Below are 22,656 nucleotides of genomic sequence, written 5' to 3' on the forward strand. Positions count from 1 at the left end.
AAGACAAACTCTTTTGGGAGATGTGCATCACATTTCACTGCCTTTAGTCGTGTTTGTTATTATAAACACGTAAAAACATATATAAGATATATTAAAATCGTTAGAGTACGCGCTACTGAAACAAACGGCTATGAAATTTTCATATAAAAAACATAAATTGATGTTATATGTAAAAGATCAGGATGTTGTTGATTTATAAAATTTGTCCTATATAAAAGTGGTTCAATATTGCGGAATCAAAATTTTGATTAAGTGAAACTTATAATTTTGTTTCTGAGATTCTATAGGGTTTGCCAAAAAATTTGGTAACAAATGTTACTCTTAAATAATAACATATGCATGTTTGAATATGAGTAAACACAAACCACCTAATTAACATATCATGAACTTAAAATATATACTCTTATCACTTCATATATGATTACCAGATAATATACTATATCTACACAACCCACCAAACTACAATGTGATTTTCTTTGGAATGGTATAGTTATAGCACCCTGGTGGTATATTACGTGGTAGATAAGAGTAGTTACGAAAAATTCTGGTCAGGAATTAAAGACGCGATTATTTGAAGATCATCGTGTATTTGTTAAGTATATAAAGCCGCTTACAAAGTTCATCAACTTAAATTTAAAAGTGTTTTTCCCTTTCAAAGTAGCTTTTCTTCTTGCTTTTAGGTATTTTAAGAAAGGTGCACTTCCTATAAAATCCTTTTTTTTTTTTTTTGTGGTAAAACTTAATACATAAAAATTACCAAAATCACGTAGGGAAAAAAACTTAATTCAATGCGTAAGAACTAAGGGAGAAGAATGATTAATTTCCAAGAAAGTGACGGCAATCGCGACAAGAACATGAGGGGTCGAAACTCGTAACGTTGAATTTTCATCGTCATCACATGATCGTCGAGAATCAACGACAAGAATATGATTCGAATTTTTCTTTGTCGATTTTTATACAAATAAATTGGATTATGGGAAATCAAAGAACATTATTAAATAAATGAATGAAGACAAAGTAAAGAAGAGTAATAACTAATAATAAATGAGTGGAGTGACAACGTACGTATTTTATTTAAATAAGTGGATAAAAAAAGTAACAATGTCATTGTCAGTCGTGGAGTCAGCTTAAACTTAATGATTAAAAAAAAGAAACCACAATTATTTCTGCATACTTGTATTATAGATTTGCTTCTTTCTCTCTCAGAATTTTTGTCGAGCGGATTTGATTTCATATTGATACATAGTTTTATATTATAATCTGGTTTGATTTGGTTAGATGAAGATGCAAGATTCGGCAGCTCAACAACCGGAAATTGCTATAATCGTGGGAGATTCTTCTTCTTCTTCTTCTCAGGTACATTCATAAATTCCAAAATCTGACCTTTTTGTCTCCTCCTAATTCGCTTTTTCTTTCTGGGTTTGTTGATAGATTACCAGGTAAATATGAAATCTTTTCCTGATTAATTAATTACCTGTGTCTAATCTCTAAATTACAACATGGGTATCTGAAGAATCTGGGTTTTTTCTTCTTTTCAATAATTGATATAAGGTTTGATTATCCATGAAATTACCTGTGAAAGTCTAGGCCTTTATATTGATATACGTTATCTTTTGGCTCTTTTCTCTTCCTTTGTTCATATATAATCTGGATTTTGATCAAACCTGAATCACTTAGTAGCCATAGACTCTGCTTTTCATTTTATTATGTGCTTTTTTTTTTATTAAGAGAACAAACTAAGCCACTTGGGATTGTTTTATTTATACATAGAATTATGTTTTCCTCTCAAGGATTAGCTTAGCAAATATAAAGCTGGATTTGTCCTTTAAATGGTTTAAGCATTTTTTCCTTTTTTGGCCTCAACTTCAACATGTATTACTTATAGGTTGATCATCAGGTAAAAGAAAAATCTACTGAAGATGTGCCGAGCTCTCAATCTATCGAAACCCACTTGGATCTTTCAATACAAATACCTCTCAGACCAATTCCATTCGGTAACGGTCGTAACCCAAAGAGTTCATTGAAGTCCACTAGTTCATTCAAAAGTGGCAGTACATCCTCACCAAGAGGAATCTTGCGCAATTTAAGCTTGAAAAAGAAAGTTATTTCTCAACCCGAAAGCGAGAGAAGCTCCCTACTATCTCCCGGTCTCATGGAAACCGCTAAAAAGCCTAATGCTGCTGGTTCCACAGCTTCGCCTTATTGGAAAAGATGCTTATCGCTTCCTAATAGACATGCTGCAAAATTGTCTCCGGTTGTATCTACACAAGTTTCAGCTGGGGTGCCTGGTGAGCCGCGTAATGTGAGTTATCGCTATCTTACAATATACTCCTTCCTTGCTCAATATATAGCTGCAAATAAATATAGAAGTAAAGATTTTATTTTGTTGCAGAAAGATTATCCAAGGTCCTTGTCCATGCCCGGAAGAAACAAAGTGATTGTGCGATCCATATCTTTTGACAACCACAAAGCCCGTGTTTCCAGTGAAACAAGTGCAGGTACATCATACATGTTAGTATCAAAGTTTTTCCCTTGTTATCGTTTCAAAGTTTAGTTTAGGCAGTCACTGGAGCATGCTATGTTAGTTCTTCTTGAATCAAAAGATACAGACTTGTGCGAAGACTTGAGGTTCATGTGCAGTGTTTTTACTTTTTAGTGTAGGGAATATCAACTTCTATTAAGGATTTGCATATTCATATGGTTGATTTCAACACTTTTATATTTTTTGAGAATTGAATGCAATTAGAATTTGTTTCATGTAGCATACTGATTTGTGATCTGTGTTTCCTTTCTCTCTTGTGTTTGCTGGTTCCTCCTTCTTTAGCATATCAAATCTCTTCCGTTCCTCCTGAAGAAACTGATGAAGAAATTCCCGAAGAAGAAGCCGTGTGCAGGATCTGTCTGGATGTGTGCGAAGAGGGCAATACTTTGAAAATGGAGTGCAGCTGCAAAGGTGATCTCAGACTTGTTCATGAAGCGTGTGCCATGAAATGGTTTAGTACAAAGGGAACAAGAACCTGTGACGTCTGTAGACAAGAAGTAAAGAACTTACCAGTTACATTGGTTCGTGTGCCCACAAGTAATCAACCAAACAACAGACGTGATCGCAGTCAACCAAATATGCCGTCACAAACCGTAAGGTAATTTCAAAATTCTGCTTTCTTTCACCATTTGTGGAAATAAAACAACTAATCACTGAATGGTTTGGTGCAGTGCTTGGCAAGAGTTTGTGGTGCTAGTTCTAATCAGCACAGTCTGCTACTTCTTCTTCCTCGAGCAATTACTGGTAGCCACTGATACAAAATATGTGTTTTGATTGATACTTTGTTGCAAAAGGCATTGACAAATGTGTTTTTTTTTTGTAGATTCGTGACTTGAACAAGCAAGCTATTTACATCGCGGCGCCATTTTCACTTACGTTAGGCCTCTTAGCATCCATTTTTGCCATTGTCCTCGGTACACAAAACCACTTAGTCTATCTCTTTCCTTTGATTATCAACAAAATTTTAAAACTTTTTGCGCTAAAATCTGACTCTGCAGCTATCAGAGAATACATATGGACATACGCAGCACTCGAGTTTGCGCTTGTGGGCATGTTGGTTCATATATTATATGCTACAGTAAGAGCGATACTCTCTCACTTGTTGGGTTTCCCCATTTCATTACTGATAAATGGAAATCAATATATTTTCCCAAACTCTCTATTTCAGGTTAGACTATCGGCGACCTATTCTATACTTTTTGCAGGGATTCTTGGTTTTGGGATAGCCGTGTGCCTAAACTCGTTGTACCTTCATTATTTCGCTTGGCGTGTACGCATTGCAGAAAATTCAAGTCCTGTATGAAATCTGTTTTCCTTGGTTTCTCTGTTCTTCCTTTGAGTTTGTATTATGGAAGAAGAAGTTGTTAGTGAAGAGATTCATCAGATCCAGCAGTTACCTGTAAAATGTAAATATGTACACACTTTTCTTCGAACATGTTACTGAAGTTTCTATTTGTATCCCTACTTCACGTGTTTTTTCCCGAGCACGATGATGATTTGTGAAAGAGAAGAGAAGACATTGTGTAGTAATGTATGTAATCTACTTTCCGTTTTGTTTTCATCAACTACATAGGTTTTACACACTTTTACAACGGCAGTTGCACTTGGTGTTACTGGGTGAGATTGGAAATTAAAAACAAGATAAAGTCAGTTAAAATGGGGCATTCCGAGAATCGAACTCGGGACCTCTCGCACCCAAAGCGAGAATCATACCACTAGACCAAATGCCCTCATGTTTGATCATAAAGAATAACTAAATTAGAATTAGATACACACTTTCATGTATGTCGCAAAAACACCAAGAAGTCCATTTCTTACTTTAGTGACCTGAGCCTAAACAGAAATCGACACTCATGCTATTTTACAAGTGAAAAATGGATGGTACAAGCACAACATGGCCAAAAAGGGTTTTCACCACTTCATTCAACAGTTTCTTACTCTAGCAACAATGAAGTATTGAGACAAATACTGGTTAAGTTTCAAGTCTGAGTGAACCTAAAAAGAAAAGAAACGCAAGAGCTAGAAGACATATAACAAAAAAAAATCCAACCAGTATCATGACTCGAGTATGTCACAAGACAACAGAGAGGGATCGAGCTTAACGAAGCCTCTGAGGAGCTTTGGTTTCTCTTGTCTGTAAACCTGTACGCTTGAACAAAATAAACGAGCTCCAAGAACTTTGATTTGAGCAAGTCATGGACACAACAGAGCCTCTGACTGAGATAATATCAAGAGGCAAATCCTGAAGGTGGACATTGATGGTCTCGGTCTTGAGCTGCTTCATCTCCTGATAGATTTTGAGAGACGGAGACTGGTAAAGCAGCTGGGTCAAGCTCATACCAACCCTTGGTTACGCCTCTTCCTTCTGTTCCTGTTAATCTGAATGACGGAATGCTATGTGAGAATCTACAGAATTCATGAGGTGGAATCTCACAAGTGTCTGACTCATCCTTCGGCATCGGACAGAAAACACAATTAAAGCCTTTCACTTTAGACAAGAACCCAACTGACACCGTGGCTCCCTCTGCATGATCAGACAGGATCTCAACAAATTCATACTCGTACTTAATAGGAGAAACTGAGTCAGCGGAGCTGTTGATGTCCCAGTTCTTGAAAAGGGCCCATGTTTCTCCTTTCTTTGGGAATACCGTAAACTTGCGACCCCTGATTCTTGTTGTGCTGTAGACCAAACGAGAGAAAATGGAACACTCATTCGTCTCCTCCATATTCCCAACTTTAAACTTACCAACAGAGACGGGCAACTTTGGTGTTTCATTCTCTTGATCTTGATCTACCTCTAACCATACGTACTTAAGCATGAAATCCGGAGTTGTCACTTTTCTTATGAGAGCATAAAATCTAGGCATCCCCTCTTCTTCATCATACACAGCCCAGATCTGGCCAGCTTGAAAACAGCTTTTTTCCCTCAACTTATCGAACTCGTTGAAATCAGGATCATCATAGTTGATCAAATTTGGTTTTTCTGCACTCCCTGAACTTAAATCTTCCTCTGAATCACTCGCACCAGAAGGGGTTACCACCTGGTCAACTTTTATCTTCCCCTTCATGTCTACGCTTTCAGTAGAGCTATGATCCTCATTTTTCTGCTTTTCCTCCTTTGTCTCTTCTTCCCTTTCAGTATCTATGTTTTTTCCGGACCCTTTCCCATTGTGGTTGACTAAGTCTACATCATCATCGCTCAAATTCTCATTATAGGAAACCTTCTGCTTGCTACGGACTGACCTCCGAGGTTGCTCTCCTCCATTGGCCCCCAAATCTTGTGCTGCCATAGTCACATCTTCTGACTCACTGCTACTTTCACTGTCAGAGCTGCTTTCACTACATTCAACCATATTCTTTCTCTTCCTCTTCCCATTGATTTTTGCAGTAGAACCCGGCATAGGGAAACTCGCCTTGCTAGAGGAGACAGTAGGAAGATTCTCTGAACGCTTGTGTGGTTCACTGCAAGCCCTTTGGTCTGAAAATTTGCTCTGTTGTGGGAAGGAATAAGTAGTCTGACATGGCCCTTTCGCCGGTGGTGCACTCTGCAAAGGTTCTTCAAAAGCAGTGAACCATTTAATACAAGGGCGACAAGTGACTTCCTTGTTGACATGTGCCCGTTGATATTCATACCTCGTCTGGCAGAATGGACAAGTGGTCCAAAAGGTTGTAGGGTGACTGAAAGCAGCTGGTTGGGCTTGAGCTTTCTGGAAAGGATGCCTGTTTTCAGGTCTCAATTCAGTGAAGATGTTCCTCGTACTGACGCTTGCCCGAAAAACAGGTTGTGTGTGATAATTCGGCATCTGTTGGGTTTTATATGGCGGTGCAGGTGCAGGCATTCTCAAACTTTTGCGTTTAATGTCATGAAGCATCCTTTTCTCTTTGTCCAAAAGAATCCTCTGGGCTTCACCAATCAATTTAAAAGCAGCTTCAGCACCCGGAAGCTTATTTTTATCAGGGTGGAGAAGAAGCGCAAGCCTCTTGTACTGTTTCTTGATGAGAATATCATTAGCGATCTGCTCAACCTGAAGTATACCGTACCAATCCATCTCAGTTCCGAACAGCTTCTCTGTTGCAGCACAGTGAACATCACACACCATTATCATACGAGATATGTTCTCCAGGCTGGAATCCATTTTTTGAGCCTTCAATGCAAGCTTACGAGCAGCAGTAAAGTCAGTCTTTTTCATCAAACCCTCCGCTAGATCTTTGGCTCTAAGAGCCTCATCTCTGTTGATACTCATTATCAATCCAGCACAAGTATCATAGAAACCCCAACCCGAGAAAGTAGTATAAATGACCTTGTCCAATCCCACCTCTGCTCTGATCCAGCAACAAAAAGACATAAAACTTCTGTCAATTAGATGACTGTGCTACAAACTCAAAACTGTAGATAATTGCTAAGGCAAAATATGATACCACTTGTATACATGTAGTCTACATGTAGAATTATAGAAAAAAACCACATACCCAGGTTAAAAGGTATAACCTTTCGTGACATTCCAGGATTGAGAAAACAAAAACAAAAATTGAAAATTTCTCGAAACCCAAAAACCCTAGAAATGTGTCTACGTCCTCTGCAAATACCATTTAAGTCAGATGTAATTAAAGCAAAGGAGAATGAAAACAGAAATTAAGGAGCCCAACAAAACAAATCAGTTCAAGAACTCATCGGAGAATCAAAATTCGAAAAGAATTCCGGCGGAGAATCGTGGAGCGGATGAAACAGAGGAGGAGGAGGAGGATTCTCTAATTTAAATTTAAAAGCTTTATACGATCTGACGAATAATGAATTTGGAGGTAACTCAATGGAGAGTGAGAGAAATTAGAGAAACTCACCGGAGGGAATTAACCCGAACGGCGGAGAGACAAGGAGTCCGACTATATAAAGTTCACGACGTCTGTGATGTGACTATATAAAGTTCACGACGTCTGTGATGTGAAACTTAAAAGCCATCTAACTCTTTTTTTTTTTTTAGGCTTTTAAGTAAATTTGATTAACTTTGGGGTTGATTAGAAAAGATGACGTATTTTAAAGTAATTGCATAACAACCCTTCAATTTTAGTCTAAACGAAAACAAAATCTGAAAATTTGCAAATTGAAAGTGAAGAACAAAGAATCGAAGCCCATGTGAGAGAGAGCAATAAACGCTACGGTGAGAATCAGATCTATTCTTTGTTGGTTGAGATTTCGAATCAATCAATAACGAAACCGAAAGAAAGAAAGAAAAAAAATACTCCATAAACAGAGAGGCAGGCTTACTTTGGTGAGAAGACGAGGAGGCGGTGGAGAGAAATGTGAGCTCCCGAGAAAAGAAAATAGAACCTGAACCAAGAAGACTACCTTTTGTAATCCATTTTCAATTTCGCGGGTTAAATTGTAATTCCTCTATTTGCCAACTTTTCTTTGGCGGGAAACAATTCGATCATGCGATATTAAAATCTCGAAATCCGAAGCGTTTTCTGTTGTTTGTTTCTCAGACAAAAACCGGGAAAGAAAAAATAAATACCAGTTTTCCAAAATATCAATTTTGAGTGTTATCAAATCAAGTTTTACCAATTCAAAGTTGGTGTTGTTCATATAGATTCATAAAATCGAATGAATAAACTTAAGGCTTAATAGTTTTTGTATATACTATATAAATACAAAGAGAGAGAATCAGCTTTATTGAATCTGACTTTTCATGGAAGTAGGACATACACACACACACACACACTTAAGCTATGTCTCAGTACTTTGACATTATTTGCCAGTAGAGTTCCTTTGGAGCTGCACAACAACGGAACATTAAGTCAGCTTCTTTTGTTTCAATTTTAATGGAACATGGGTTTTGTTTGGTATAAGTCTCACTTACCGGGTAAACCGGTGAAAATCTCAAACTGCTCATAAGCTTGCCTGACAAACATCTCTGAGCCTGACACAGTTATGGCTCCACTTTCTTCTGCTTCCCTCAACAGTCGGGTGATTCTCGGAGTGTAGACCGCATCAAAGACCAGTGCGTAGTGCTTCAATGCATGCTGGGGGAAACAAAGACAAGATAGCTTACTAATTTGTCTTATAGATTTTAAAATTTCAACCAAGTTTGCTTGCAATAAGCAGGCTTTTCTTTTTCAATAACAGAAAACGATAGAACAGTGCCTTCATTACCTAGGAAGAGTTGTTACAAATAGAGCTTACCTTAGAAATTGGAGTCTCGTCAACATTTGGTTGCATACCCATAGATGTGGTGTTGGCCAAAACCATGCCATCTTCTGGGTGAAAGTTATCTAAATCTGTGAGAGATAACGCTCTCCCTCCGATTGCTTCTGCGAGTTCTAGTGCTCGTTCTTTTCGAAACACAACATCAGGAACAAAACAAATCATATCGTCAGTTACTACCGCCGACATGGCAACCAAACAGAGATGAAGAGTACCAACTTTAGGGCATGAATTTTACCGTAAGTTCTATTAGCAATTACAACTTTGGCCCCCTTTTCTTTTGCACCATAAGCAAGTGCCTTGCCAGCTCCACCAGCACCAATAACCACCACTGTTTTACCGGCTAATGGCGAAGAAGAAGAAGGTCCACTGCTTGGATCACCTGATCCTGAAAAAAGAAGCAAAGGAAAAGGCTCTGTGACATATCCGAAACTTCTCCACAAGGAGCAAAAACGGATGAAAGCTGTGAACATAGAACTTACTTCGTAGGCCATCCTCAATAGCAGATATGGAACCAATACAATCTGTGTTATAACCCAACAACTTTCCGTCGCTTTTTCTCCTTAGTATAGTGTTCACAGCTCCTATAGACTGTATGATATTGAAGTAAACATTCAGGGTGACGAATGATGGCGATTTATTCTATGTTATAGTGTCAGTGATTGGGGTTACTATCAATATTATGTGCTGTTCATCAGCAAATCATACCTTTGCCAATGGATCAACCTCATCACAACATTGCAATGCAGCTTCTTTGTGAGGAATTGTACAGCTGCAAGTAAAACAGATTTACATCATTCACCCAAAAATTCTTCTATGCGCAGTGAACCTTAACTCGTAAACAAGTAAAATCTGGACGATTCTGTTCATTACTCTGGAGAAAAACATGTTTGTCAGCGTGATAGCATACCTGAATCCAGCGAAATCAGAGGATGAGTATGCTTGAAGAAAGCTTGCAAGATTATCAACTAATAGGTGGACATATACTCCCTTAAAATCAACTGATTTGAAAGCTTGATTGTGAACAATAGGTGATTTGCTGTGACTAACAGGCTTGCCAATAATTCCATACACCTTTGTGTCAGGACCAATTCTTCTAAAGTTGTAAAGATCTAACAGATCCTTGATCGTTGGTTGACCTGGCGCAGAAACTTTACTAGAATCTAAGGTGCCGAAGGTCAAATAACCACCAAATTTCGAACAAAGAATCCGAGACATTAGACCTCGCTCGCCCATCACAAGTCCAATTGTGGGACCCTGAAATTTGAGTGAAAAGTTCAGACAATGACAAGATGAAATCACAATCAGAGATCAGGAAACAATAGATTCAACTTCATGTAGTACGCACTTACTTGAGCACTTGAGGTTATATGGAACATGCGAGCAACATCTGCAATGTCCACAGCAGTAGTAGCAATCTTCACTATGTCGGCTCCAGTCTGTTGTATTCTTGCAACAAGGTCATTAAGATCCTCAACAGAAGGAGTATTCTGATAGTTGTGCGATGAAACAATTACTCTGAAACTTTCAGGCTTCTTTCCGTCAATAGATTTGATGAAGTCACTTGCAACCTTAACATACAAATATGAAGTAGGAGAAACTAATTAGCATCAAAAGACCTTCTGAATACCAAAACTCTTCATTTATTACGATGGTCACCTGAAGTTCAACATCAACGTAATCAGCTCCCAACTCCATGGCCAGACGAAGCACATCCTGTCTTTCGTTTTCATCACCTTCATATTGACCACCTTCCCATTTTGGTCTAGAGAGAAGACAGCAAACAAACAATAACATTACTCATACCGCAGCACACAAGAAGTAGCTCGTAACTAGTAATTGAAGGCAAGCTTGAACACCAAACCTGTAGGTGAAGAGAGTGGGCAGAGGAGATTTCTTAATAATGGTTTTGAGATCCTCAATAGGGTTGAAATCCTTAAGCCAATCTAATCGAATTTCAACCAAGTCTGCACCCAATTCATGGGCTTTAAACGTTTCAATCACCATCTTGTCGATTGAATCCGCCATCACTGGAGCACAGATCAAGCTCGGATTCTTCACAATATCTTGACTTCCGATCTCCATATCCGTTGAATTTGAAGCCACCTGAGATCACCAACCAGGATAAAAATCCACAATCCAACTACTAGTCAGAACTGAACAAAAATTCTGAAGATTGATTCTAAATAGCTAAACCAATGTCGTACACGAAACATCAAAGTCTTTATCCAAAATTCAGAACAAACAAATGCCAAATTAAAGGAAGATTCACTAACATAGACATTGCTATGTTCCATGGTTCGCCGACGGCTTCGATCGGAAAATACCACCGGAAACGGCACACTCCTTAGTTGCGGGGACGAAGAACCGGCAGATAAGCGGATAGGGAAATCGGCGGCTGGAAAACGGAGATTCACGACGGAGGTTGGTGAGAGTCGTGGTTTGGATAGTACGTGAGGAGGGTTGGTGAGACGAGCATTAGTTGAAGAAGCTGCCATTGAGACCCTTTGCGGCTTTTTCTCACACTTTTGCAAAATTGATTACATTTCTAAATTTTGGTAATTTTTAACGTTTTTATATGCTAAAAAAAGTGGTAGGTGGCTTTGGACATTAGGCGCAATTTTTTTTTTTTTTCATTTTCTAATTGACATAAACGAAATTTATTTCTTCAATAATTTATTTCTTTTTGATAAAAAAAACTTCAAGATGAAATTCGAAATCTGTAATCAGAAGTTTAGAATTATTATTTTTTTTTTTTGTAAACCAGAAGTTTAGAATTATATATCAGATCAAATGTCACAAAAAAAAATAGTGTGTGCAATGTCAAAAAAAAAAAAAAAAAAAAAAAAGTCAAACAAATAGTAATTTCTTGCCGTTGTTGGGATAGAAAACTCAGTTCGTTTAGCACTACACTAGTGGGCTGCGTTTTTTAGGCCCATATGAAGCATGTTTAGTCAGCTTCAATTGCATCACATTTTCTAAATTATATGTAATCGATTGTTTGGATAATTCATAGTTCTGAGAAAAATATTAACTATGGTCGGAAACCTGATAGAATTGACTGCGTTAGTAAATCTTAAACTAAAGAAAACAATTCAAATCAGAAATAAAAGCTTAGACTACACTCTATCACAACAATGATCATATGCATTAACACCAGTAGACTGCTTTTCCTTGGGTCCATGAGGTTCCACTAACTTGCATTCTTGATTTACAAAGACCTTTTCGTAAATTAACGATTCAGAGTCTTTATATGTACTTTGGTTCGGTTTTTCGACTTTTTGATGATTAGTAGTCATAGTGAAACCATTTGATATGTTGGTTTATGATTTCGATACAAATTCTGTTTTAGTCATATATAACTGTAGTCCTCGCAAATTTAAATTTGGGTCATTTTTTCTCTCTTAAAATTTGATTGGATTCAGGTTCAGTCTTAGTATTTTCGAAAAGTTTGATCAAACCACTATATAAAAAGTAAACAAAACCTTTAAGCAAACTCACATTCAAAAAGATATATCATGAAAACCAGCAACCGCAAAGAAAATTCCCACACCACAAAGCCTTTTTTAACTCGCCAACAAACTTTAGTACAAAAGACAACAAAATATAAAGTGTCATTTTTTTTTTCCTTTGAACATCCAACAACAAATTCACTCACTCGTACTTAGAAAAACGATTTATAATTTGGTTTAGTTAGATTTTTGTTTCGCAATTCTCCCTTAAATGAATCCCCTGTGATCTTATCAAGGATGACACATATAAGTATAACAAAAGAAAGTTGGTGTTCTTATTCTATTACCGAGTCTCAAACAAATTCAAAATTCTTAAGAAATCGCCTATTTCATTTGCATTTCGTTTTTTTTTTTTTTGCATTTCGAAATTATGTAAAGCATTTATTCGAAACTGAATATTGAGATATGATTCTATTTAAAAGTAAAATAAACAACAACAAAAAGGAAAACTCGATCTACGGCCTTTTCAAGATTTCAAGTTTTCAATAAAAAAACATTTCCTTTCCACCGAACACATCCTTTCAATTAAAAATAATAATAACTTTTTAGAAAAGGTGAGACAAATTTCATTTAAATAATTATAATATTTTTACTATTAGAGCTAAAAGTTTCTTTTATAGAGACAGTATCATTACAACACAAAACGCTCTTTGATCAGTAGAGGGAAAAAAAAAAAAATTCAACCTTTGATTTGATCATCATTACAGTAACCAAAAAGATGGCTTCATTGCTAACACTCATCACCTTCATCTTTCTCTCCTCACTTTCTCTCTCTTCGCCGACGACAAACACAATCTCATCTTCCCCAACAATCTCTCCCTTTGAAGAACAGATCTCGCCGGAGATCGCTCCTCTCCTCCCTTCACCCGCCGTCTCCTCCAGTACTCAAACCATCCCTTCTTCTTCAACACTTCCCAAACCAGAAAACGACGACGTTTTTGCAGATCCTGATCCCGCCTTCGCTCCCTCCGCTTCTCCTCCGGCTTCATCTCTTGCTACTCTGTCTTCTCAAGCTCCCGGAGTTTTCGTCTACTTTGTCGTCGCCGCCGTCTCTTGTTTCTCGCTCCGGCTTCTTGCCGTTTCACCTATATAGGTCATTCATATTTTAGACCACGTACGTCATTATTTTCATGAGCAAAAACTAATTTCGTATCTCGAATAAACCAATTTAGTTTTAGTTTAAAACATTTCATTTTCAATCTTTTTAATTTACTATTTGTATTTTTTTGTTCTTCATTTAATATTTTGTTACAATGTTAGATTGGTTAAGATGAATTACGCAAGTAATATATTACGTCAGAATCACATAATTGATGCATAATTAACTTAGGAACTCTGGATAAAATATCTAACCTACCCTTAAGTGATTCAATACACTTTGAGGACTTCTACTTTTCGTACTTTTACTTCATTTGTCAGTTTACTATACACTTACCTTTATTTTTTCTTCGCTAGCTAAAGAACCTTTAAAAAAAGTTGAAATCACGTTTCAATTAAAGTGGCATATGCTTTACAATATACTGTTTTTAGTAGTATATATCAAACGTTTATAGTTGTAATGTACGTTTATATGCAAATAACACTTGAGTTATAGACTACTAATCAATTTCAACATAAGTTTATGTAAAACACGAGTTTCTTATTATTATTTGGTCTCAATATTGAGACGTGTTTATGAATTGAAGGAATGTATTATTTTGTGAATTAACGTGTTTAAGTATAGTGCATTATTGCATAATTCCTAAAATGCCATAAGGTAGAGGCGCATGCATGTGAGTTACTGCATATGCTGCCTCACGGCTAAAAGCAAAAACAAAAAAAGGTGCCTTCTTTTCTTGTCCCACACTTTATATAGGTTCTGGAATTTCAAAGTCTCAATATTAAATTTATATATAGGTGAAAAGAAATATATAAAGGACGTTTCTTTGTTTTCACATCATAGGGTTTTATGCGTGACATGTTGTTATATCTTACTATAAGGTTGATTGATACCCACTCACTTTGTCCTTATATAGTGGGAAGTGGGAACATGATAAAATTAACGAGCAAGCATAAAATTAAGATTAGATTTCTCAAAAGTTAATTATATATAACATATCAATTGATTTATATATCGTCAACAAGTTTCTAGCAAACCCCAGTAATAAATTGTGAACATTAGAAAGATTCGTATCCCTTTGTTTTGTATAAGTAGTACAAGATAGTGTACACAAACTTCAAAGAAAACAATCTGCTCACGTCCCCCAACGCAAACGCGTATCTCCAAACGCAGACGCTAACGTCGGCATCGACGTGTACTCAAGTCATTCTCACAAGTCACCCCTGTATCAGTCTCTATTTACATGGACAATTACAATTTTACAACGAAACCAAAACCCAAACCACGGAAAAAATGGACCGGCTTTACAAAATCACACCACAAACCAAAAATCAAACCGGACAAAAAAGAATTCACATACAAAAATGCTCCCATATATCTAAAAAAAACCCATTATACCAAAACTGGAGGCAAAAACGCGATTAACAAGTCAAAGATATGTCATAATGGTCATCAAGGTTCGCCGTTTTGTTCCTTGTTTTCAACTTCTTCACTCCACTGCCGAACACTAGTATCAATGGGTGATCCTGGAACTACTGGTGAAACGCCTCGGCCGCCAAATATGCGACGCATAACTGCGTTATCAAATTTCCTCCAGTAATGATGAATGGCTCGGGACGGAGAGTTCCAGAACATTCTAAAGCTAACCGGCTGTTCTATGTTGTATTCTGACGGGCCTTGGGTACTGAGCAACGGCTCATTGTTTGTGAGGAGCGGATCGTGGAAAGAAGATCCTGTGGTGATCTGCAGCGCGGTCGTGGAAGATCGTTTTGATGAAGGCTGCAAGTGTTTGACTAACGGTTTGGTTAGCAATCCAAACACCTACAGATAAAAGGTAAGAGATTAGGATAAGGAACCGAATCGGTTTATTTTCTCGTTGGTGTTTGGTGGGCTAAACCCGATTTGACTTCACGAGGATACAAACCGGTTTGAGCAAAGCGTTAAAACGTACCACAGTGCTGAAAAGAACAACAGTGATGGTGCTGGTGATCATGATAGCGTTTCCAAGAACCTTGGTGTGTCCTGAAGTTGTGAACTATGATGTAACAGAGAGAAAAAGATTTGTGAGAAGTTATCAAAATCCAAAGATTGTTTATATATATAATCATTTATTATCTTTGTTTCTTGTAGTTCACGGATCAAAACCTGGTTATAAGCAAGAGCCATTGACACTGCACCACGCATCAGACCAGCCCACCAAATGGTTACTTGTTTTTTCCAATCTATTTTCTCATCCAGTGAAGACTTTGTTAAATTGGACAGGAAGGAAAGTGGGAACACGAAGGCGGCGCGACCCACAAGAATAAGCCCGAGAAGTATTGAACTCACACCAATCGACTGACCAGGACTGCCCAAGTGTTAAAACAAGATCATGAAATCGAAACCAGTAAAATTGTATTTTCATTGATGTTTTATCACACTACAATTATCACCTGCTGCGTACAACGTCCCATTTCTCGATATCGAGAGCGTCCATTCCAACGTAAAGGAAGATAAAAATCTCAGCTAGAAATGACAATGCAGCAAAAGTATGTCTACGCCAAGAAAACATATACGTTTTAGTCAATCTAAATCAACAAATTAGTAGAGTTATTTTCTAATTATTGGGAGAAGAAAGAAACTTACTTTGTAGTGACCTTTGATTTATCTGTAACATTGTGCCATGTGTAGTGAGACATAACAATACCACAGAAGAACACAGTCAAGATAGAGCTCAAGTGGAACAGCTGCAAAGGGCAAATTAAGGTATCATGTTTTCATTTTCTGCTGGTAAAAATGTAACCAAAACGTTTCAAAAAATTTCTTAGTACCTCTGCCAACATATATGATAAGTAAGCCAATAGCATCATAAGTGCAACTTCACGATCAGTAGAGTGCCTGATGTTACAAAAATAAAATAAATAAAAAGATTAAAGAAACAACTAACAAAGAGTATAATCCCGTTTTTAACTATCGATAAACACACGCATATACCTTCCGATATAGAGCTTCTTGATAACAAAAGCACTGAGCAATCCAGCCTGAAAGAAAACGAGTGAGAAATTTTTCCGGTTTATTCCTGGAATTTGAGGAGCAGAGAGAGAGAAGAAGCTTACTGCAACACCAAGTGCTGTGCTTAAGATGAAGAGATAAAAGAAGTTTCCAGCAAACTCCAAAGCTATGGCTGAATTGATGTGTGTGAGGTCAAATCTCTGTATCGCGTTGAAGAGAACAACCGATGTGGCATCGTTCACTACACCTTCTCCAAAGACAAGACTGTACAAGAGAGGTGTCTCGTCTTGATTAAGCACCTAAATTTAAAATGAGTGCAAGTTGATTCTTGATTAGCAAATGTAGTAGAATACAATTTTGTCAATGTTCGTTGCATAAGAAAATTCTTACTTGCAAGGTGCAAACAGAGTCTGTAGCAGAGAATATTGCTCCAATGGCTACAAATCAAAACAGATTAAACGGTATGACACTTACTGAACAAGAACTTGAAAAGAGTTTTGGGTTTTATTTGTTTCAGGGTACCTAGATAATCCGAAATGGTAAGATCACCGATATTCATTTTCTTGAAAAAATGTTTAGCACCTAGCCAAAACAAAAACAAATCCGGAAATATATATCACCAAAATATATGAGACTGATGATAGAAATTTAGGAATTGAATGAGACGTTTTTTTACCTAATGATATGATAACAAATGAAATGAGAGTACCAACAGCACCAAATAACATAATGGTCATGAAGTTGCGAAAAAATTGCTTCTTCTTAACCTGAAATCTGAAAAAAAAAATAAAAAAAATGTAATGTTCTGACTTTCGATAACCGGTTTTCACGAAATTCTATATAAGAAAAAGTTTACCCTGCGTTGAATATAATCGGTGGAAGAAGATAAATGAAGAAGAGATCTTCACTAAACACAAGAATCCTTGAGCTTTTGCCTCCACTTATAAGCAAGATCACAATCCCAGTACATGAACCCTATTTTGCGATATTCAAGTTTAGAATTGTTTCTAAGCAAAGTTTTTGGGGGAAAAGAAAGAAGAAGCTAATTACGATGATAAGAGCAGTGATTGACTCGTTCATCCACCGAGTCTCCTCGAGCAAGTGACCAAGCACGATGCAAGCACAAAGCAGAGCAACGAATAAGTTCATGGAGACGACCGATGCATGATCTGAAGCGAAAAGAGCCTCTGATTTCTCCAGCATTGTGGTTAATCCGATCACCATCGCCGAATCTCTGCTCTAAGAATATATCTCCTAAACAAACACACGACGCGTGATTTGTGGAATTTAGATTTCTGATTGAAAGTACCTAAAATGGTATAGTTTCCCTCTTTAGCCGCCAGGAAAAATTCAAAACACGAAAAATATTCAGAAAAAGAAAATAATAAAGAAGACATTCCAAAAACCCTGGAAAATTCCAATAAATTGACTAAAAATTTCGAATACATTTGAAAAATCCTTTAGAATTGTATCACTAAACATCTATTTTATCTATCTTCATCAACAAGAGATCAATTTCACGCCTCCATGAACAGTAAATGGATCTTAAAAGCATCCACAAAAGAAAAAGAAAAAAAACACTCAATAAAGCATTCAAACATATATACCTGGCAAGAGTTATGACGAGTTTCGAAAGATCGAATGATTATATTTGGTCGTAGAGAGAGATATCACAGTTCGTATAATGGACAGCAAAGAGACGATCGAAGACGAAGAAGACGAGAGAGACCGCCAAAGATGGCGTAAATATATAAATAAAGATTTTTTTGCAGAGAAGCCAAGTGGAAGAGAGAGAGGTCAACGCTTTTAAATCTCACGTTAGCTAATCTCCACCGTCTATTTATCTATCTCAAGAACTTTATTCCAAATGGACGGTCAAGATGATTTTGTTACACCGTTGTTACGACCGTGAGTGGAACTAGCTCATTGGTTATCATGTTGTTGTGTAAAAGATATATCAAAAACAACAGAGGGGAACACGATTTTGTTTTTTTTTCTTTGTGACCAAATGTAAATAATCTTAGGATTATTCTCTTTTTAGGAATAAAGTGAAAATAGTGTTTGTATTCTTTTTTTGGCACCGTAGAGATACATGATAATAGCCAAATACTTCCTTAACAAAACCAAATTACTTTTAAATCATTTATGATGATAACCAGTTTCATAAATTGACCCCAAAATAGTTATATGAATTATATTAATGGTGATGGGGTTGTTGCATTTCTTATGTCATTCGACGTTTACTTGATAAAATATAAGTTGGTCATTTTTAACAAGTTTTCCACGAATCTCTGGTGAAAAAAAAAATACTAATTAGAGAATTTCCTGGTAATATACATGTACTAATTAATCTTATTTTCTTTATAATGTCCTAATTTATCTTTGTACGAAAGTTTGGGTCTTGATTAAATATTGGATGTAAAAAGAATACATATTCATCTTCATCATTACAAGGAAATAGCTTTTGTAATTGAATAATTAGATAATACTAGTCGCCCAGGTGTTTTTTTTTTTTTTTCTCTGTGTTCTTATTCTTTGTTGTCTTTGCACTTACAGAGAGGGCAAAAGCCAATTCTAGTGTACCCATTTTGGGGGTCAACATGATTAAGGGTTCATCATTATTATACTTATACGTCTCGATTTATCTTTTTGTTCATCGTATAAATTCCTATCATCTTCAAAACCTCTCACATTTCCCTTTCATCTTCATTATTTTGTTAGATATGCAAAATTTGTATTAAATAAGAAATCAAAATCCATCTTGAAAAATAAAAATAGGTAGTTCAATTGTTTGGAGGCCAAGAAACTTAAAATTCAAGGCTAAAAGTTCAATTATGCCGATAAGGGTAGAAAAACATGTACACGGCAACAGAACTAGTATAAATTATTAGATTTTAGGCCCGTTCTAAAATATGGACGAAACAAAACAATGTAATTTTATGATTTTTTTGGTAAGCTATCGTTTTCAGTTTATTGTATTACTATCTCTATGAACGTTGTTAACATGTCCATAAAAAAATAAAAATCTACAGTGTTTTCAAATCTATTGGGAGGCTTTAAGTGGTTGGTCAAATGTTATTGAACCAATCCCATGGATATTGAAACATTAACAGCAACTAAATTATAGTAGTGGGTCAAACATGTGACCCTTTAATTTGGCATTTTGAATGCCTCGCGTGGTCTGCTTTTCGTGTCTCCGATCTACATTATTATCTAATTACTTTAATTTTATGACGCCACATATGTTACATACAGTGTATATGTAATACTAGTATAATATATGTATAAATAAATGTTGACAATTGGAAACATTTCAGCATCATAATTTCTTTTTCTTTTTTGAAAAAGAATATCAGCATCATAGTTACAGTTTCCAAGTTTATTTAGAAAAGCATCTGGAATCTATACCTACGATCTATAGTTTAGCTACTTGGATTCTTTAGTTTTTGTTTCTCTGTTTTGTTTCCTTAAGAAAGCGAGGAGAAATTCTACAAATGTATGTAGAAGAAGTAACGAATGATGATAGTGTAAGACACATTAATGACTTCCACTTTATGGCCGGTCAAAAGTAAATTTTAGCTTTTACACATCAATTTTTTAATTCTGAATTAGTGATTAATGGTTAAAATATTTTGGTAATTCATTATCTGCGAAACAAACAAGATTTATTCACCGAAACGTATAGCTATTTTTCTGATTTTTATTGACAAATTCGTGCAATGAATGAGATGGATTTTTGAGAAAAAAGAGAGGATTTATATAGTCTTTAGTTTATATGAAAAATACGTGAATTAATATTATCAAACTCCTACCAAAATCGTCAGGTTTTATCATCGTTTATTTCTATTTTCAAGTATCATCCTTATCCTATCAGAGAATAATTAAAGACAAAATACGAATTCTTTAAGAAGCGGTAAAAGCGTTTAGAAGAAGAAGAAAAAGAAAACGCCTCAAAATCACCATTATTGTCCGAATCTTCTTCGCGTCTCTCAACAACACCACTTCTCCTATCTTCTTCTTCTTCACACCAAATAAATTCTCCTGTGAAAATTCCTCAAACCCAGATCATGTTTTCATCATCAATAAACTCTTAAACCCTTTAGATCTCACCGCATGACGATCCGAAGTTTGATCCAGGAAATGCGGTCTAGGCCACACCGTGTGGTTCACGACGCCGCCTCAACCGCTAATAGTTCAGACCCTTTCAGCTGGTCGGAGCTCCCGGAGGAGCTGCTGAGAGAGATTCTGATTAGGGTTGAGACAGTTGACGGCGGTGATTGGCCGTCGCGGCGAAACGTGGTGGCTTGCGCCGGCGTTTGTCGTAGCTGGCGGATTCTCACGAAGGAGATTGTAGCTGTTCCTCAATTCTCCTCTAAATTGACTTTCCCTAGCTCCCTCAAGCAGGTTCTCTGTAAAATTTGATCTTTGAGTATTAAGTGCTAGAATTGAATCATAAAGTTAGCTCCTTTATTTAATCCCATAACATATGAAATTCAGCAGCAATGGCGTTTGCGTTTACTCCCAATGGCAGAGTGACTACTATACTGTGATTCTTATTTTGTACTGTGTAGGAATTGATCCACATGATCTCATTTGACGTTTTAAGTGTTCTTTGGCTTAACAAAAGCTTTTAGTCTCTTTGATCATTGATAGATAAACAAACAGTTTCTTGGCTTTGTAAGCTGAAGGATTGGTGGTTTTGAATGTATTCTATGCAGCCTGGTCCAAGAGATTCTCTAGTTCAATGCTTTATAAAACGTAATCGAAATACTCAATCGTATTATCTCTATCTCGGGTTAACTACATGTAAGCCATCTCTGTTTTTCTTCCAGATTTATCAAGAAAGAGATTACTTGTTTCTGAGTTCTGAAATTGTTAACAGAAGTCTCTTGTTTGATTTTCTGGCAGCTTTGACGGATAACGGGAAGTTTCTTCTTGCTGCTTCTAAGCTGAAGCGCACAACTTTTACTGATTACATCATCTCTTTGCGTTCAGACGATATCTCCAAGAGAAACAACGCGTATCTGGGGAGAATGAGGTATGCATATAAATTTACCTTAAGAATGTGCACACACTTGGAAACTGAGTGGTTAATCTGTTTTGACATTCATTACAGATATGATCTAGCACACTTTACTTGAATGTTATTGTTCTTGGTTTCTAGCTTTATGAGTTATAGTCATGTTGTGAGCATTAGATTATGAGATTTATATATATTGAGATATGGTGAAGTATTGAATCGAAACATAATTTCATTAAACCTCTTATTGTTATTTGCAAGATCAAACTTCCTCGGAACAAAATTCACGGTCTTTGATGGTAATCTGATGCCACAGACCGGAGCAGCGAAGATGCAGAAGAGCCGCTCTTCTAATTTCATCAAAGTTTCTCCTAGAGTTCCTCAGGGAAGTTACCCCATCGCACATATTTCATACGAGTTAAACGTCTTAGGCTCTAGGTAAACAGTTTTCACATTCAAGAAAGATAATGTTTCTAGTCTTTTGACCATTCTGATTTTAACAATCTCTTGATGGTATTAATAACAGGGGACCGAGAAGAATGCATTGCACTATGGACACAATACCTATGAGCGTCGTGGAGTACCAAGGAGTAGCTTCAACATCCATACGCTCCTTTTCCACTCAGTCATCACCGTTCTTTAGGTCTCACTCAAAACCGGTGCGCAGCAATAGTGCATCTTGTAGCGACTCAGGCAACAACCTGAGAGACCCACCATTGGTGCTGAGCAACAAGACTCCACGATGGCATGAGCAGCTACGATGCTGGTGCTTAAATTTCCATGGTCGAGTCACAGTGGCCTCTGTTAAGAACTTTCAGCTTGTGGCAGTCAGCGACTGTGAAACAGGGCAGCCATCTGAGAGGATCATACTTCAGTTTGGTAAAGTTGGAAAGGACATGTTTACCATGGATTATGGGTATCCGATTTCTGCATTTCAAGCGTTTGCGATCTGCCTGAGCAGTTTTGAAACCAGAATTGCATGTGAATGATGAAGAGACTAACCTTAAATCACCTCCATGTACTTGTTGTGGTCGTCTGTAGATGGTGAAATATTTGTCCAAAATCTCAAGAACGTTAATAGCTTTCTCTGGATTCTTCCTGACAATTCAAATCTATATGTTGTATTTTTTTGTCTTTCATGCCAAGAAGCTTACCAGAAATAGGCCAAGGGTACATTCCTTTTCTGAAATTTACAAACAAAATTAATTTACTCTGCTACAGGATTTAGTTCACAAGAAGGCGCAAGGTTTTCGTTTTTCTTTATATACAGTTAGTCAAGAGACTCAAGTGGCT

General features: G+C 36.8%; 6 protein-coding genes across 11 annotated transcripts; 3 read left to right on the forward strand and 3 right to left on the reverse strand.

Annotated features, from left to right (window-relative positions):
• The first annotated feature begins 1,139 nt into the window (after nucleotides 1-1,139).
• On the forward strand, nucleotides 1,140-4,107 carry LOC9318531. 2 transcript variants are annotated; one of them, XM_021031890.1, is made up of 8 exons: nucleotides 1,140-1,356; nucleotides 1,886-2,302; nucleotides 2,393-2,498; nucleotides 2,825-3,140; nucleotides 3,214-3,286; nucleotides 3,366-3,456; nucleotides 3,541-3,620; nucleotides 3,711-4,107. In XM_021031890.1, exons 1-8 carry the CDS (start codon nucleotides 1,279-1,281, stop codon nucleotides 3,843-3,845), a joined length of 1,296 nt encoding a protein of 431 aa, XP_020887549.1. In that variant the 5' UTR covers nucleotides 1,140-1,278; the 3' UTR covers nucleotides 3,846-4,107. The 2 variants fall into 2 exon arrangements, with proteins under 2 accessions (XP_020887549.1, XP_020887550.1); XM_021031891.1 differs by having other exon boundaries at nucleotides 1,151-1,356; nucleotides 1,898-2,302.
• Nucleotides 4,108-4,376: 269 nt separating this feature from the next.
• LOC9318532 lies at nucleotides 4,377-8,007 on the reverse strand. 3 transcript variants are annotated; one of them, XM_021031886.1, is made up of 2 exons: nucleotides 7,806-8,007; nucleotides 4,377-6,865 (listed from the first exon to the last, which is right to left on the reverse strand). In XM_021031886.1, exon 2 carries the CDS (start codon nucleotides 6,784-6,786, stop codon nucleotides 4,771-4,773), a length of 2,016 nt encoding a protein of 671 aa, XP_020887545.1. In that variant the 5' UTR covers nucleotides 6,787-6,865; nucleotides 7,806-8,007; the 3' UTR covers nucleotides 4,377-4,770. The 3 variants fall into 3 exon arrangements, with proteins under 3 accessions (XP_020887545.1, XP_020887543.1, XP_020887544.1); XM_021031884.1 differs by lacking the exon at nucleotides 7,806-8,007 and adding an exon at nucleotides 7,382-7,454; XM_021031885.1 differs by lacking the exon at nucleotides 7,806-8,007 and adding an exon at nucleotides 7,382-7,449 and having other exon boundaries at nucleotides 4,377-6,860.
• Nucleotides 8,008-8,128: 121 nt separating this feature from the next.
• On the reverse strand, nucleotides 8,129-11,356 carry LOC9320639 (bifunctional 3-dehydroquinate dehydratase/shikimate dehydrogenase, chloroplastic). The gene is made up of 11 exons (XM_021031887.1): nucleotides 11,018-11,356; nucleotides 10,606-10,847; nucleotides 10,401-10,506; nucleotides 10,094-10,312; nucleotides 9,652-9,998; nucleotides 9,450-9,513; nucleotides 9,224-9,332; nucleotides 8,980-9,129; nucleotides 8,721-8,869; nucleotides 8,398-8,560; nucleotides 8,129-8,312 (listed from the first exon to the last, which is right to left on the reverse strand). Exons 1-11 carry the CDS (start codon nucleotides 11,237-11,239, stop codon nucleotides 8,272-8,274), a joined length of 1,812 nt encoding a protein of 603 aa, XP_020887546.1. The 5' UTR covers nucleotides 11,240-11,356; the 3' UTR covers nucleotides 8,129-8,271.
• Nucleotides 11,357-12,867: 1,511 nt separating this feature from the next.
• Nucleotides 12,868-13,882, forward strand: LOC9320640 (classical arabinogalactan protein 27). The gene has a single exon (XM_002882419.2). It carries the CDS (start codon nucleotides 12,972-12,974, stop codon nucleotides 13,344-13,346), a length of 375 nt encoding a protein of 124 aa, XP_002882465.1. The 5' UTR covers nucleotides 12,868-12,971; the 3' UTR covers nucleotides 13,347-13,882.
• Nucleotides 13,883-14,569: 687 nt separating this feature from the next.
• On the reverse strand, nucleotides 14,570-18,231 carry LOC9318533 (sodium/hydrogen exchanger 3). 3 transcript variants are annotated; one of them, XM_002884528.2, is made up of 14 exons: nucleotides 17,951-18,231; nucleotides 17,394-17,597; nucleotides 17,200-17,318; nucleotides 17,020-17,117; nucleotides 16,866-16,925; nucleotides 16,734-16,780; nucleotides 16,448-16,642; nucleotides 16,326-16,372; nucleotides 16,163-16,229; nucleotides 15,978-16,078; nucleotides 15,785-15,886; nucleotides 15,498-15,699; nucleotides 15,304-15,387; nucleotides 14,570-15,173 (listed from the first exon to the last, which is right to left on the reverse strand). In XM_002884528.2, the coding sequence occupies exons 2-14, from the start codon at nucleotides 17,565-17,567 to the stop codon at nucleotides 14,805-14,807; spliced, it is 1,665 nt and encodes a 554-aa protein (XP_002884574.1). In that variant the 5' UTR covers nucleotides 17,568-17,597; nucleotides 17,951-18,231; the 3' UTR covers nucleotides 14,570-14,804. The 3 variants fall into 3 exon arrangements, with proteins under 3 accessions (XP_002884574.1, XP_020887547.1, XP_020887548.1); XM_021031888.1 differs by having other exon boundaries at nucleotides 17,394-17,652; XM_021031889.1 differs by having other exon boundaries at nucleotides 17,394-17,673.
• A 1,927-nt stretch (nucleotides 18,232-20,158) lies between these two features.
• On the forward strand, nucleotides 20,159-22,523 carry LOC9320641 (tubby-like F-box protein 9). The gene is made up of 5 exons (XM_021031892.1): nucleotides 20,159-20,747; nucleotides 21,062-21,149; nucleotides 21,252-21,381; nucleotides 21,625-21,801; nucleotides 21,890-22,523. Exons 1-5 carry the CDS (start codon nucleotides 20,457-20,459, stop codon nucleotides 22,350-22,352), a joined length of 1,149 nt encoding a protein of 382 aa, XP_020887551.1. The 5' UTR covers nucleotides 20,159-20,456; the 3' UTR covers nucleotides 22,353-22,523.
• The last annotated feature ends 133 nt before the right edge of the window (nucleotides 22,524-22,656 follow it).

The sequence above is a fragment of the Arabidopsis lyrata genome, assembly GCF_000004255.2.
Source record: "Arabidopsis lyrata subsp. lyrata unplaced genomic scaffold ARALYscaffold_3, whole genome shotgun sequence".
Lineage (NCBI taxonomy): Eukaryota > Viridiplantae > Streptophyta > Magnoliopsida > Brassicales > Brassicaceae > Arabidopsis > Arabidopsis lyrata.

Coding starts and splice junctions, on each gene's coding strand:
- LOC9318531 (XM_021031890.1), top strand. CDS start 1,279: ATGAAGATGCAAGATTCGGCAGCTCAACAACCGGAAATTGCTATAATC. Junction 2,499..2,824: donor TTCCAGTGAAACAAGTGCAG/GTACATCATACA, acceptor CTCCTTCTTTAG/CATATCAAATCTCTTCCGTT. Junction 3,457..3,540: donor CATTTTTGCCATTGTCCTCG/GTACACAAAACC, acceptor CTGACTCTGCAG/CTATCAGAGAATACATATGG.
- LOC9318532 (XM_021031886.1), bottom strand. CDS start 6,786: ATGAGTATCAACAGAGATGAGGCTCTTAGAGCCAAAGATCTAGCGGAG.
- LOC9320639 (XM_021031887.1), bottom strand. CDS start 11,239: ATGGCAGCTTCTTCAACTAATGCTCGTCTCACCAACCCTCCTCACGTA. Junction 10,313..10,400: donor ACGTTGATGTTGAACTTCAG/GTGACCATCGTA, acceptor TTGTATGTTAAG/GTTGCAAGTGACTTCATCAA. Junction 8,561..8,720: donor ACGAGACTCCAATTTCTAAG/GTAAGCTCTATT, acceptor TGTTTCCCCCAG/CATGCATTGAAGCACTACGC.
- LOC9320640 (XM_002882419.2), top strand. CDS start 12,972: ATGGCTTCATTGCTAACACTCATCACCTTCATCTTTCTCTCCTCACTT.
- LOC9318533 (XM_002884528.2), bottom strand. CDS start 17,567: ATGGTGATCGGATTAACCACAATGCTGGAGAAATCAGAGGCTCTTTTC. Junction 17,118..17,199: donor CCGATTATATTCAACGCAGG/GTAAACTTTTTC, acceptor TTTTTTTTTCAG/ATTTCAGGTTAAGAAGAAGC. Junction 16,643..16,733: donor ACTCTGTTTGCACCTTGCAA/GTAAGAATTTTC, acceptor TTTTAAATTTAG/GTGCTTAATCAAGACGAGAC.
- LOC9320641 (XM_021031892.1), top strand. CDS start 20,457: ATGACGATCCGAAGTTTGATCCAGGAAATGCGGTCTAGGCCACACCGT. Junction 20,748..21,061: donor TCCCTAGCTCCCTCAAGCAG/GTTCTCTGTAAA, acceptor TATTCTATGCAG/CCTGGTCCAAGAGATTCTCT. Junction 21,382..21,624: donor GCGTATCTGGGGAGAATGAG/GTATGCATATAA, acceptor GTTATTTGCAAG/ATCAAACTTCCTCGGAACAA.